Raw genomic sequence first — 14197 nt, 5'->3', positions numbered from 1 at the left:
TCCTTGTGTGTATCCATCACTATGATGCCACAGTGGTGACCACAAATCTACCAAATGTCACTTTTTATGAACTGATAAGATAAAAAATTTACAGGGACTTTAATCCAAAATTAGCCAGATTTTCTCACTAGAATTAGTATATAGATTCTTAAATCTGTTAAATCCCATATAAATGTTTTACAATCAAAAGTGGTTTTGAAATCTCTCCTGAGTTTAAGAAAGCTGATCTTTACCATGCATAGTGATGCAAAAAGAAAACCAGGCTTGGCAGTCCAGCAGTAGCTCGGGGTCTTCTAGAAGGAGGGTGAGCCACGGGGAGGAGGGTGAAGGCCAAATCTAGATTTTCAGACTCACCACAGAGCACAACAGAAAACTAAGATTCAACTGTAAGGGAGATCATTCTTATAATCCAGAAACTCCCATTCTTTTTGGAATTGTGACATATTTCATGCAGTATTTTTAGGAAAGAGAAAAGATGATAAAGCACATTAGATTTAAATTTTTTAGAATATTTTAATAACACTTGAGAAACTAAATATACATTCTTAAGCAGAGCCCTCCACAATGTGTTAAACAGCAGAGTTTAAGTCGAAATATCTGTGAGGGTGAAGAAGGAGGAGAGAGGGGGCATGTTTCAGATGTCATTTAGAAGCCAAATACAGTGGGAGGTCGTGCTAACAGCTGGACTTGGGGACAAGGCAAAGGCAGGGAGACTTCTGAGTTGTAGCATGACTGGCTGTCTGGTCCTGGGGAGAAGACAGAGAGTGGAAGAGGTCTGGTGGCTGAAGGGGCAGTTCTCCTGAGTGAGCTACCGTTTGAGATGCCTAGTAACTGATGCCCAATTTTGTATCACACATATCAAGTCGAAGAATGGAGTCTGGAACTAAGAGGATGAAGGTAGGCAGGAGATATACACTGGGGAGTCACCAGCATGCAGGTGGATGGATTTAAAGCCAACCTAGAGAGATCATCTAGAAAAAGATGCACGCCTGGGGTCCTCGAACATTTAAAGATGAAGTGAAAACAGGCAGAGCCAGCAAAGAAGGGTGGAAAGTAGCAGCCAGAACAGTAAGAGGAAAACCAGGAGAGAGCAGTGTCCTGGAAAGCAAGAGAAAGTAACATTTCAGCTCCACTGAATGCCACCAAGACATCAATTACAATAAAGTGACCTATGGGTTAGTAATGTGAGGCCGCTGGGAACTTAACCATTTCAAGTAGCGGGGTGGGGAAAGAAGCCACACTGACGTGGGCTAACAAGTTAAAAGTAATTAAAATAAAATGACATTTTAAACAATGGGAGGTGAGGAAGTTAAGGCCGCAAGAATAGACAATCTCCCAATGAGTTTCAGCACCCACACAAGCAGATAACTGTCATAAAGCATTACCAGTGTGGCCACAGGAGGAAGGCTGTTCAGTGCACAGTAGGGGCAAGCAGGGGACACAGGTCAGCAAAGGCTTCTCTGGGAAGAAGTAACCAAATCCAAGAGTCCAGGTGAGGCCATTCCTACAGTGGATGTGTCCCCACAATGAAACTAATTCCACCAAACGTGCATGACTGTCTATCTGCTCTTAAGTGAAGAAAATCCTGCTAAATGAAGAATCAGTACTAACCATGACTAAGTTGTATGACATCGATAATCTCTCTAAGAAATTGTTTTCTACAAGAAAAACATTCCCAAGTTTTTCGGTTGTGAAATTGGCAAATACGAGACCTGACATCTGTGATTGGCTCTGCCCAGTGGCCAGAGACAGAGTCACAACGCCCCAGCAGTTTCTCACGGGAGCTCCCAGGGGTCAGGTGGGGTGGGCACCGGGTTCGCTCAGGGCGCAGAAGGCAGTGCAGATACAGTAACTAAGCAACGGGCCCGGTGTCGGCCCAACCACTTTCCCACCCGAACCCGGAAGGCAGAATTCATGGCCTGAGAAGTCTCACTTGGCAGCAAGTCTAAGAAATAGAAATAAAGGAACTTTTGAGTCAGTGGAAGGAAAGGGTGAGGTGGGGTGGGAAGGGACGCTCAAAACTGCCACTAGAAGTGCCCAGTGAGAGGAAACCGCAGCTCACCTCGCTGTTGTGGCCCCGCAGGTTGAAGTTGATTCTCTGGGGAGTGTTCCTGTCCCGGCGGCAGTGGCTCGAGGTGAAGGTCACCCCGACGACGCCGCGGCCGTTGCCCGTGGCCAGCCAGCCCTCCTCGTAGTAGCGCCTCCGGCACACGGGCTTCTCCTTCTCGCTCTTGGGGACGCGCCCCTTCCACGACAGGCAGAGGATGTTGGAGTCGCTGCAAAGAACAGGCCCCTGTTCCACCGCCGCATACATACTTTTTGTCAGTGAACTGTTTTCCTTAAAAAGTAATGCTGAATGCTGAAAAATTTAAACCAATTCCTTTCATTGATCTGTTCTATTTTTGTGGTTTGTTTGCAGTTGTTTTCCCCGACTCCCTTTAATTAAGATTGACCTGGATCTAATTAGAAGGTTCGTATTGTATAAAGATCCACCAAATGCATAGTGAAAAAATTCCTCTATAAAAGATGATGGCAGTCGGCTAAGAAAAGGTAATGCTTAAAAAAACGTGGGGTCCATTTTTATTTTCAAGTCCTTAGAGGAAGAGCGGGATGACCCTTTGGAGAAAGAGCATCGTTAATACGTGGAGATCAAGAAACTGAAGTTTCTTCTTTTGACTCAACTTGGTTATTCTCATTCAGCCTGAGATTCCAGTTTAGTGTAATATGATTCCAGAGACCAAGGGTTGCAAATACATAGATTTCAAGTAACTTAAGGCTTTAAGAATCCCTCGAGCTAGAATTTTCTCGTCAAAAGTTCAGATGGAGACAGGACACAGGGGATTATCCTCCTTCTGAAGCTGTCCTCTGGCGTGTTTTCTCAACTAGACAAATTTCTGCTGCTAAAGCTGAAAAAGATTGCATAAAGGGAAAAAAAGGCACACAAACCGTGCAAAACGACCAGAGTTTGTGCAGACAGCAGTCCAAGTTTAGAAAGAAAAGAAGGCTCTTTCCCGCTGTTCAGAACCAGAAACGTCCCAGCTCAGAGCGCAACCCGGTTTCCTGGCAGGTGGCTGTGTCCCCGGGGAGCGCTGGGCTCCATCTGACCGACAGTCCGCGCACAGGCCCACACAGTGCTCAGTGCCATACAGGCAGAGAGACAGGCTCCTGCACGCGGCAGAGCCAGAACCTTCTGAAGCTCGGAAAGTGGTCCAAGGGTTTGCTTTGGGGAGTCCTGAATCCTCTCGCTGACAAAACGGAGCTTCACTGCAGGACTCAGTCTCTTTTGCCCCCGTCTCCTTCCTCCTCACCTAATCAATTCTCCCCTTTCGGCTCCTGAAGATCACATATTTTTTCATCTTGAAGGAAGAAAACTAATCTCAGAATTAAGTCCATCAAGTAATCCTCCTCTTCTATGCAAGTCTTCCTGGACTCACTCAAGAGAAAAGAGAATCCCCAAAAACGAAAACACAGCAAGGTTGGGTTCTTCCCCACTGCTTCCCTAAAGGGTTACCACAGTTTGCTTGTGGGCCCTTTCCTGAAGTTCACATTCAGAGAACGCTTCCAAACGCCACACGTACAGTCCAAAGCAAGGAAGCTTTGCCTGGATGTTCCTTGGTATTTATTTTGTAATTATCGGTTTAATTGCTACCTTAGGATATTATCCTATTAGATACAGAAAAGGAAAAGGGAAATAATAAATTACACTTTCTCGAGTACAGTCGACTGAAAAGGCAAAGGAAACAGTTCCTTGTTCACACTTGTCCTATCAAACCGGCGCTGGCTTTGCTCCAGCCACAGCCGCACAGTAAGAGTTATTGTCAGTCCAGAATTTTAAAGTCTGTCCAAATCATCAAACTGACTGAAAAATAAAGTGCAAAAAACACTGCCTGATCCCACCTGCAATGCTCGAAATCACACTTTTCCCTCAGTCACTGTCTCACTTAGCTCTTTCTTTAAGCTGGAGAGGTATTTTTGAGGCTTGATCTATGCAAGTTTTTTCTTCTTTTTGCAAACTTTCTTTACCCGTGAAGACCTTATGGAAAATTGGCCATTAGTGATGTATTTTTCTCCCTGGGCTCCTAAGCCCAGTGGTGTCAAGTTGCTCCATGTAAATCTTAAATTAATTTTCATCAGATGTAAAACTCTTCAAGTGTGTACCAGAACGAGCCTGTCTTCTTGTGTAAATGTGTACTTATATAAAGGAGGTTTTAAATATACACAGATGTATACTCTTCAACTGGCACACATAGCGTCTGCTTTCCCAGTCATTTCAGGAACCATCTGATTAATCACAGCTTGAAGGCCCTGGAGTCTTACAAATCTGTAAAACAAAACAGGATAAAAAAAAATAAAAAATAAAAAAACTTTAAAATGCCGAGGAATAAATGTGCTAACAGAATAATCGCTATAATTGAAACTCAAGACCCATCTTTACACTTAACATATATCAAATGGAGCTAGTGATTGGTAAAATAGCAAAAGAGCATACCTCACCAACTTACAGACAACATATAACATGAGGAGTCTGAATGCCTTATACCATTTATTAAATTTGCCAGTAAGTAGCTGGGCGTATCCGAATGAAACCATTGCCTCCGTTCTCCCACACTTTGCTGCCTTTTCTAAGATTCTGGGCCCTGAATGTGCAACTTGAGCGCTCCAGAGGCCACGATCCTGGTTAAGCAGACTGAAGAGGCTCAGGCAAGTTATGTGAATTGATCTTTTTCACTCTCGGTAAAAGATGCTCCCTGAGGACACATGGCAGCAAGGGCCTTTAAAACCCCTCCATCCCTGACTGGAGACAGGTCACAGCGCAAAGCACACTGTCTTCTCAGCTTTTAAAGTGTCTACTAGCGAGAAAGTCCGACGGAATCTATCTCCAGCAAATCCATCCTCTCCTCCTGCCTACCGCCCTCAGTCCAGTCCCGCCTCCCATCCACAGAAACCCCAGATGGCTCAGTCCCTAACTTTCCCACACCATTCACCCTTCCAGAGGACTCTGAGTGACCTTTATAAAATTCAAGACTGCTCAAAGAGCCTGGACTGTTCTGTCCCGGCCTGGGCAAGCCCCTGGAGGGCCAGTGAAACAGAGAGCCTATCCCCACCCAAAATAACTGACCCTGACAGTCTAAGGCTGGACCCAGGTATGTGCATTTCTAACAAGTTCCCCAGAGATGCTAATGCAGCTGGTCTGAGGACCAGGCTTTAAGAACCACTCATCTTTGGGATCAAGTCCAAGCAAGGCCACTTATGATCTGATTTCAACTTGCCCTCGTCTCCTGCAACAACCTCTACACCCAGCCTGTGTTACCACCGTGGCATCCGGCCACTTCCTGTCCCCCAAAGTACTGTGTTCTTCCCCTCCTTCATGTTTCCACTCCTGCTGCTCCCTTGCCAAGCTGGCCCCGGCACTTCCTTTAAAACCCACCTACAATAGCACCTCTCCTGTGACGCTTCCCAGAATACCTTGCTACCTTCTAGGACGGCACTCATCACACGCATTCCACCGCTCTTCTCTGCTCCCAGAAGCCAGAAACCTATCTTTCTTGTCCCTGGTGTGGAGCATAAACTAGGTACTCAGTAAAAGCAGGAAGAGGCAGGAAGGAGCAAGGCAGATGCTACACATAATTTCCTTGAGAAACCCTAATTCAGATGAGTCATGGTATATATATTTTGTATGTACCAATAAAGCAAAACAACGATAATCTCTCAGGAAGCGCCTGTACCTGAGGAAAAGTGAAAACAAATGCTATTAGGAAATTCAAATGAATGCCATGTTCTTTCTCCTAAAAGGCTAAAGCCACTGAGTAATAAATACTACCTTAAATCCTTATTCTGGCCTGGGGCAATGTCAGATGGGAAGAGCAAAAGCAGCTTCTCAAGACCCAGCTATATACACACACGGGTTTTAAACTATTTAAGAGCATAATCTGTGATCATTAAAGCATCTACATTAAATACGACACTGTAAACTGTAAGTTCCCTATAAGGTCAAAATTATTTTCATAATGATACTAAAACTTTATTTGTCTTCTTCACTGTGTTGACAATTTGCACCAATGGTACAAAAGTGATAGTGGGTCAAACTGTCAGCTCTTTAGCACCATTGGTACCAAACTGTACCAATTTTTGAATTTTTTTAAAATGCAAGCTTCACTTAACAATGTTCTTGATGTAGCAGGAAAAATTACTAATTTTATTAAATCTTGACCACTGTGTACACAGCTATTTAAAATTCTGTGTTTCTAAGTAGCAATTACACATAAAGCATTTTGGCCGACTACTGAAGTACAACAGTAACCCTGAGAAAAAGCACGTTGGGCTACAGTTTAAGTTGCAAGCTGAACAAGTTGCTTTTTTCATGGAATACCATGTTTACAGAAAGAACAAATGACAACGGTAATTGCGGTTTAGGTCCTGGGCCAACATTTTCTTGAACATGAACAGAATGAACCTGTCCCTTTAAGGAAACTGACAGTATTTGTTGCCCATAATAAAAGTTGAACTTCCAAGTTAAAATTAGAATTTTGGGAAAACCAGTATCTATCACTGTGAGCTTGATAGCTCCCCAAGAGTTAAAGACTTTCTGCATGCACCTGGAGGTAATATTAACAAGTGGGAACTTTTATATTGTAGTTCATATTTCAGTGTCAATATTTGGAAGATTTGCATAACTTGATGAACCAATATTTTCCAAATTCACCAATCATGATACAAATTATGCTTGAGTAAAAGAGCCATTCAAGGTGCAAGAAAGAAAAATGGATTTTAATATAACCAAAAAATTCACTTATATGTTTAAAATTCTATACTGCTACTAACCTTTAAGAAACTACCGCTTGTTGAGTTTTGGTATAGTATCAAAGTAAAATATGCACGATTATCTGAAAGTCTATTAAAATACTCCTTCCTTCCAATTATCTATCTAAGGTTAGATTTCCTTCATACATTTCACCAAAAACAAATTGCAACAGACTGAATGCAGGAGCAGATAAGAGAATCCAGCTATCTTTCACTACTTCAGGGATTAAAGATAATTCACCAAAACGTAAAATAAGATCACTCTTCTCAGTAAATTTTTTGTTAGTATATAGTTACTTTTCATAAAAATACATTATTTATAATATTTGTTTTAATTTTTAATATTTTAATATAAACAGCTAACACCCACATAAACAAATGTTCTTTTGAGTCTTAAATAATTTTTTTAAGAATATAAAGGGGCCTTGATAGCAAACAGTTTGAAAATCACTGATGTATGCTAACTCTCCAAAGCGTAAGCCTTAAATTACTAATGTAGGATAAATTTCCATAGTAAAAGCACAGACAAAAGTGTTTCATTTTACATATGTTGCTATTGTTTAACCAAACATTTAAAATTATAAAGTACCATAATGCTAGACATATAAGGCAGATATTTTAAGAAAAAATGACATGCAACTTTATTATGACTCAAATGGATAATGGCTACAAAAATCTAACAACAAAAAACCACAATCATAGTATCCTAATTACTGAAAGGCCGGCTCCTATTTTAGCGCTACCATTAATAGAAATGGGTGATGTTGGACCCTTCCCTTCTTTGTCTTACTTTCTCATAAGGATGAGAAAATGAGAAAACAACTGATTAACTAGCTTCTGAAAGGAAGTTTGCTGTCAAATCAACACTAGGAAAAGGGTTTAGTACAGAATGATTAAAAAGCAACTATTCAGTTGAAAGCAGGGACTCAGATATCTGTTCGCCCATGTTCATAGCAGCATTACTGACAATGGCCAAAAGGTGGAAGAGGGCCGGCTGAGTGGTTCAGTTGGTTAAGAGCACGAGCTCTGAGAAACAGGGACGCCGGTTCGACTCCCACATGGGCCAATGAGTTGCGCCTGAGCTGAGCTGCCAACAGGTGGCAGGATGGCTTAGCTGGTGAGAGCACGTTCTCCTAACAACAAGGTTGCCAGTTCAATTCCTGCATGGGATGGGGGAGGCTACACCCACCCACAACTAAGATTGCACACGGCACCTTGAGCTGAGCTGCCCTGAGCTGCCAACAGGCGGCCAGATGGCGACTGGACTTGGAGCTGAGCTAGCTGCGCCCTCCACAACTAAGACTGAAGGACAACAACTTGGCTGTTCCCCTCTCCCAATTACCCAGAAAATCTTAAAAAAAAAAAAAAAGGTGGAAGAAATCCAAGTGCCCATCAACAGAGAAATGGATAAATGAAATATTAGTCAGCCTTAAAAAGAAATAAAATTCTATCTGATACATGCTATGGGTGAACCTTGAAGACATTATGCTAAGTGAAATAATCCAGACATAAGGACAAATATTGTAGGATTCCACTTACGTAAAGAAACTAGACTAGTAAAATTCACAGAGACAGAAGTAGAATAGTGGTTGCCAGGGCATGGGAGTGAGGAGAATGGAGAATTATTATCTAATGAGTATAGAGTTTCAGTTTGGGAAGATAAAAAAATTTGGAGATGGTTGCATAATAATGTGAATATACTTAAGGCCATTGAATTTACTTAAAAATGATAAAAATGGTATATTTTGTTACATATATTTCATCTCAATTTTAAAAATCAGATAATTAAGAAAAGCAACTATTCAACAGTCTTTCAATGACAAATTGAAAGTAAATAGTCCTCAGTTCGTCATGATATTTTTTATCTGAAATATTGTAATACAGGCCCGTGAGTCATCCCTGGAGCTTTTCATCCGAGTATGAAAAGCAGAGCTTGTTAGCTCATAGTAATTAGGATGCTATGATTGCTAACCTCCGAATTCTGGTCCATACCTGCTTTTGGTAACTGCCGCTTATTTTCAGACTATTCCTACAAAACACTGAAAAACCCATTTCTGCTTTTCCGCGAGTACAATCTTAAAACAAGTGACACATGAGCCTGATTGAATTACTAACCTGATAGTGGTCTAGGAGTCAGTAAACTCCTAAGGCGCTTTCCACTTGAACTTTCCATACTATCCAGTTCTAATGGCAAATTGGGAGTCCCAGAATGAGGGAAAATATACCTTAGGGATAGAATGGTACATTGTTGAAGAAAGGAAATAGAAACGCTATATTGTATAGGAATTATAGATATTCCTGGATTAATTAACCAACAAATTTTAACTGATCATCTATTATGCAAAAGGCCCCTGTGCTGTATTCACTGCCTCTGTCATCCCCAATTAGAAATTCTACTTTCTAACTAGTTATTTTCACTAGTTTGTTTTATCAGATTCCTACTTTCCACCAACATGAATAAAATTCACTAGTGAGGGGAATAAAAATGCACTTTTGGCTTTGCTTTTTGTTTTAAATCATCAGAATTAATGTTAGCGATCAGAGGAAATAAATTAGGGAAGACATTTTCCATTAACACAATTTTGATAGAAATATTCATCGTAAGTTATAAGAATGCAACCACTCTGGGAACAGTCTAGTATTAGCTAGCACTGCTGAAGATGTGAACACTCTGCAAACAGCAATTCCACTCCTGAAAAGGTACACTAAATGCATTCTTCACAAGTACTCCAGGGGACAGACACACAGGCCTCCGTAGCAGCAGCACTGTTTACATCAGCCAAAAACTGACACCAACCCGAAGAGATGAAGTGTGGAATATTCACACAACAGGATTCTACACAGCAACGAAAGTGAACAAACTACACAGAACAAGATGGGGGAATTTGACAAACATGTTGAGCAAAGGGAACTTATGAAATATGAATCCATTTACATCAAGTTCAAAAACAGGCGAAACCAACCTTATCAGCTATGACTACACACATAGAAAGTATAAATAAAATACTTTTAAAGGCAAGGAAAATATGACATAAAGCAGTGTAGTGGTTCCCTGGGAGTGGAGACTGGGAATGGGGCGGGGCACACACAGGGGTGTCACTGGGTGCTGGCAATACTCCATGCCTGCATGTGGGTGGTGGGTGGTGGTTATGGGTGCTCACTCTGTAGTCATTCTTTGCTTCCTACACATCTGACAGTCTCTACATGCATCAGTATCTCACAGTAATCAGGCTTAACAAGCTCAGCTATGTTAGACACCTGTCTTCGGGGATTTTTAGAAAACTTAAGTCAATTACTAAGAAAGATTTTTTAAAATCATTATATCCAACCTTAATGAGTACTCTCCTAATCTAGAAAATCCCAGTTAAGTATCAAAGATGTTATTTTAGATCTCAAGCTAAGAAAATGCATATTAATAGTAATAAATGGAGGTAAGAGAAAATTTCAGAACTTAGTTCTATTTCTTTCTAAAGGATAAAAATTTAAGAGAGTAGTTAAACAGAAGACTGAGATGAGAAGCAAAAAAATAGATTTGAGGAAAAAATACATAGGTGTTGTTAGATGAATGCAAAGCAGGGAGAAAAACACAGTAGAAACTTTTGAATAAAATATTCCAAACACCCTCAAGTTTACGTTTTGATTATAGACTTGTTGGGGGCGGGGGAGGTTGGAGAGAAGAAAGAGAAAAGGAAAATGAGTTGTGCTGGTTGCTAATGTACAGGCAACACAGCCCAGTTTCTACCCTAGTCTATTGTCTGAGACTCAGCAACCTGGCTGGCGGGGCCGAGGGAGGGCACTCTCTCCATCCCCAGGCCTCCCTCGCTGCCCCCTTTCCACAGAGGGCGGCAGATCCTAAACTCTTCTTTTTAACTGAAGCAACTGAGATGGCCTGTCTCTACAGTTACTCCTCCCCCAGGGGAATTTTCCACAGTCCACAAATATCCACAGAGCCCAAAGCTGTTCTAACTGGTTCCTAATTAGCTCCAATAGCTGCCTAAAGGCTAGTTCCAACTTGCCTTCTAAGGTAGGGAGACTCTCAGCAGTCACTTGTCACGTGGCTATATACACATGTAGGAAAACAACTACACATGTGAAAAATTTATGCCACCACTGCAAAGATACTGGAGTTTAACAATGATTTAATATATTTATTGTGTTATTCTCTAGCTCTTACTTCTCAAAACATGCCAGGGAGATGACACCTAAAGGCATGCATGCATGGTTACGGCCAGCCTTATTCAAAAGGTACATTCTTACTACAACTGTGTCAGTATCAAATCATTTTCCCATTGATTTGCTCTGTAAATTTTGGAGATGCATTCCACAGAAAAACTGTCTTATTCACAACAGCACCAGCTCCTTTAGATGTAGCACACAGACAGACTCACATGGCAAGGGTCTTCTCTGCTTGTGGTAGAGCTCTTTTTCTATTTAACTTATCATACCTACTAAACCACAAACTCCCAGGCTCCAAGTGTTATCTCACCTGCAGTGCCCACCAGTGCTGCATTTCATTAAGTGTTCCGTACGGCACTAAGTATGCCGCAGAGCCCCCAGCTCCTAAGTAAAAGGGAAACGGTAAGTGCTGACTGAATGAGGTTCTCTTTAGGGTCTACACCAGCCACGCAGACTCGGGGTCTCCTGAAAGCCTAAGGCCGACAGGCACTGCAGCCCATGTGCATGAAAGAACTCAAGGCAGACGCCGCGGGTCCATGGCTGTGCTGAGAACAGCGAAAACGTACTTTTTCAGGGCAAGTTACTCCCTATTTACTTTCCATGCCTGGTTTCAACAGCCAGTTCTAAGAACATGAACATCAAATTATCTGCACAGAGAAAAGAGGGCGTGGAGGTTGAAAGACTAACAGCTTGACGACTAATTTAAAAGACAGTGGGGGCTAGATCTTCTAAGAGTGAATCTACACCTGAAACGTAGATGGTGAAACACTGAGGTACCAAACATGGGGCTCACGGGTATCGAAAGTCATGCGCCTTAATGAAAAAGGGAGAGCATTTCATTTATCAAAGTGACAAAGACTGAAAGACAGTATTTCCCGGTGTCATGCAGGGCACAGAAAAGAAATCAGAGACCAATTTGGTGATATAATTCAAAAGACTAAAAATGCTGCAAACCTTTTGATTCAGCAAATCTACTTCTGGAAATTTATTATAAAGAAATAATCCTGGATTGTGCAAAGAGTTAGCTGTAAGGATTTCCACCACAGCATTTTTATAAAGGAAAAATATGAATAACCTTTATGTCCAAAATGGGATACTGGTTCAGTAAATATTGGCAAAGACCTAAAACAATACTATGCAACCCACTAGTAATTATACTGTAAAAGACTATGGAGTGACAAGGTAACATGTTCTCAATAACTTAAGTAAAAAGTGAAATTACAGGTTATACTTCCAGGATTCTCTGAAGGGCCTGCCCACTACTATATAACTAGATCTTGGGTAACTTACAACAAACATGATTTTTGCTGGACTTGCAGAAAAGGCAGGCACATGACACACAAACAAACAGAGGAGAAAGTTAGAGTTATCTGCCAAATGTAGAAATCACACCTATTCGTCCAGAACTGTATAGACAAATGCTGATATAAGCATTGGAATCAGAATTAGGGTGCTGAATTGTCCCAAGTTACCCAGACTTGTCCCAGTTTTCACACTGCAAGTCCCACATCCCAGGAAACCCCTCAGTTCCAAGCAAGCCAGACAGATGGTCACCCTATCAGATATCCAAACTTGGTCCAGCCTCCAGGTGGGGAGACTGAGTCACACACAGTCAGCAGGGACCACAAAGGAAGCGAGAGCTGCCCCAGGCTTCGAGCTTCTAGGCTGGAGCAATGCAAATCCTGTCTGCAGGGAACATTCCCAATTCAGACCTAAGGATTCCCACAGCTGAGGTGCAACCAAAAACGAGTTAACAAAAATGATCAAACACCAAAGAGAAGTCATCGCAACTTGTCAGGAAAAACAACAAATTTTAGATCCCAAGCCTTCAGAAATTGAAATGAACGTAAACAGAATTTAAAATAATTAGGTTTGGATTTCTGGGTTCCAGTCTGGCATATACAACACATGGAAATCACCACTCTATCCTCACAAGAAGTAAAAAGCTGAATGGAAAAATCAACTTTTCTTAGATATGTAAGAGAAGTAAGTCACAGGGAAAAAATTGGAAAGATCAAAAGGCTAATACAAAGAATTACACTTACCAAAGCATAAACCAATAAGCTGCAACCTCTATGGGAAACAGTCCCAGGATAGGGAAACCTGAACTGTAGTTAATGAATTGAACTGTAGGAGACTCAGCGTGGGAAAGTCTAAGAGATAAAAACATCAGGGGGACCCAGCCATCTGGAACCCTAGTCTTTGTGAGTTTTACGTCCACCAGGTCCTCACAGTAATGACTGGAGAAAAATCCCCTTGCTTCCAGCAGGGGAAGGGGGAAAGGAATCATTTTTGAAATATACCCGAGTATTCCGTTCTTAACAAGACCTACCCTCAAGAGAAACTATTTTACCAGAGCCTAACTAACCAGGATTTTCTCAGAGCCTAACTGACCTGGGGAAGAGAAATGCTCGACTCCAGCCCACTCTAGCCAACTTGTCCCACCTAAGAGTGGGTGGGAGAAATTTTAAAAAATACATCAGACAGTCCAGAGGCAAAGCCCCCAAAAAGACTGAGACCCAAAGTTGTGCGATTGTAACGTACAGCATGGTGATTATGGTTAAGGACACTGTTATTATACACTTGACAGTTACTAACAGAGTAATCTTAAACGTTCTCACCACAAAAAAGAAGTGGTGATTATGTGAGGTGATGATGGTGTTACCACAACTAACCCTGCTGTGGTAATCATTTTGCAATACATAAATGTATCAAATCATCACATTTTACATCTTAAACTTACACAATGTTATATGTCAATTACATCTCAAAAACACTGGAAGATAACAAAAAAGAAACTCAGTGAGAAGAAGAAAGGGCACAGGGAAATTTTTGGAGGTAATGGAACTGTTCCATATTTTGATATGGTGGTGATTACACAACCATTTACCATATTTCCCCATGTATAAGACATCCTTTTTCAAAAAATTTGGGGTCTAAAAACTGGTTGCGTCTTATACAGTGGTTGTAGATTTTTTTACTTGCATTTCCCGCAAGTGATGAGGAGTTGTATGAATTTTATGATGAATAAAACTTGAGTTCAATAACTTTATGTAATACATTTTTTTCAAATTTCAGGCCCCAAAATTAAGGTGCGTCTTATATATGGGAGCTTCTTATACATGGGGGATATGGTATATTTGTCAAAATGCACAGAACTGGGTCGGTCAAGTAACACGTTGGTTAAGGGTTGGCTTGGGGCTCCAGCTCTGAGCAGCAG

The 14197-nt window shown here is 41.4% G+C and overlaps 1 protein-coding gene across 1 annotated transcript in view; it reads right to left on the bottom strand.

Moving 5' to 3' along the window:
• TULP4 (TUB like protein 4) overlaps nucleotides 1-14197 on the bottom strand; it is a 195693-nt gene that overhangs the window by 138325 nt on the left and 43171 nt on the right. The window contains exon 2 of the mRNA XM_019630765.1: nucleotides 2063-4321. Coding sequence (XP_019486310.1) covers nucleotides 2063-2314 — 252 coding nt within the window. The 5' untranslated portion in view covers nucleotides 2315-4321. The remainder of the gene's footprint in view (nucleotides 1-2062; nucleotides 4322-14197) is intronic.

Source organism: Hipposideros armiger, unplaced genomic scaffold (assembly GCF_001890085.2).
Source record: "Hipposideros armiger isolate ML-2016 unplaced genomic scaffold, ASM189008v1 scaffold_940, whole genome shotgun sequence".
Lineage (NCBI taxonomy): Eukaryota > Metazoa > Chordata > Mammalia > Chiroptera > Hipposideridae > Hipposideros > Hipposideros armiger.
The sequence above is the reverse complement of the archived record's forward strand: the minus strand, read 5'-3'. Positions and strand labels throughout refer to the sequence as shown.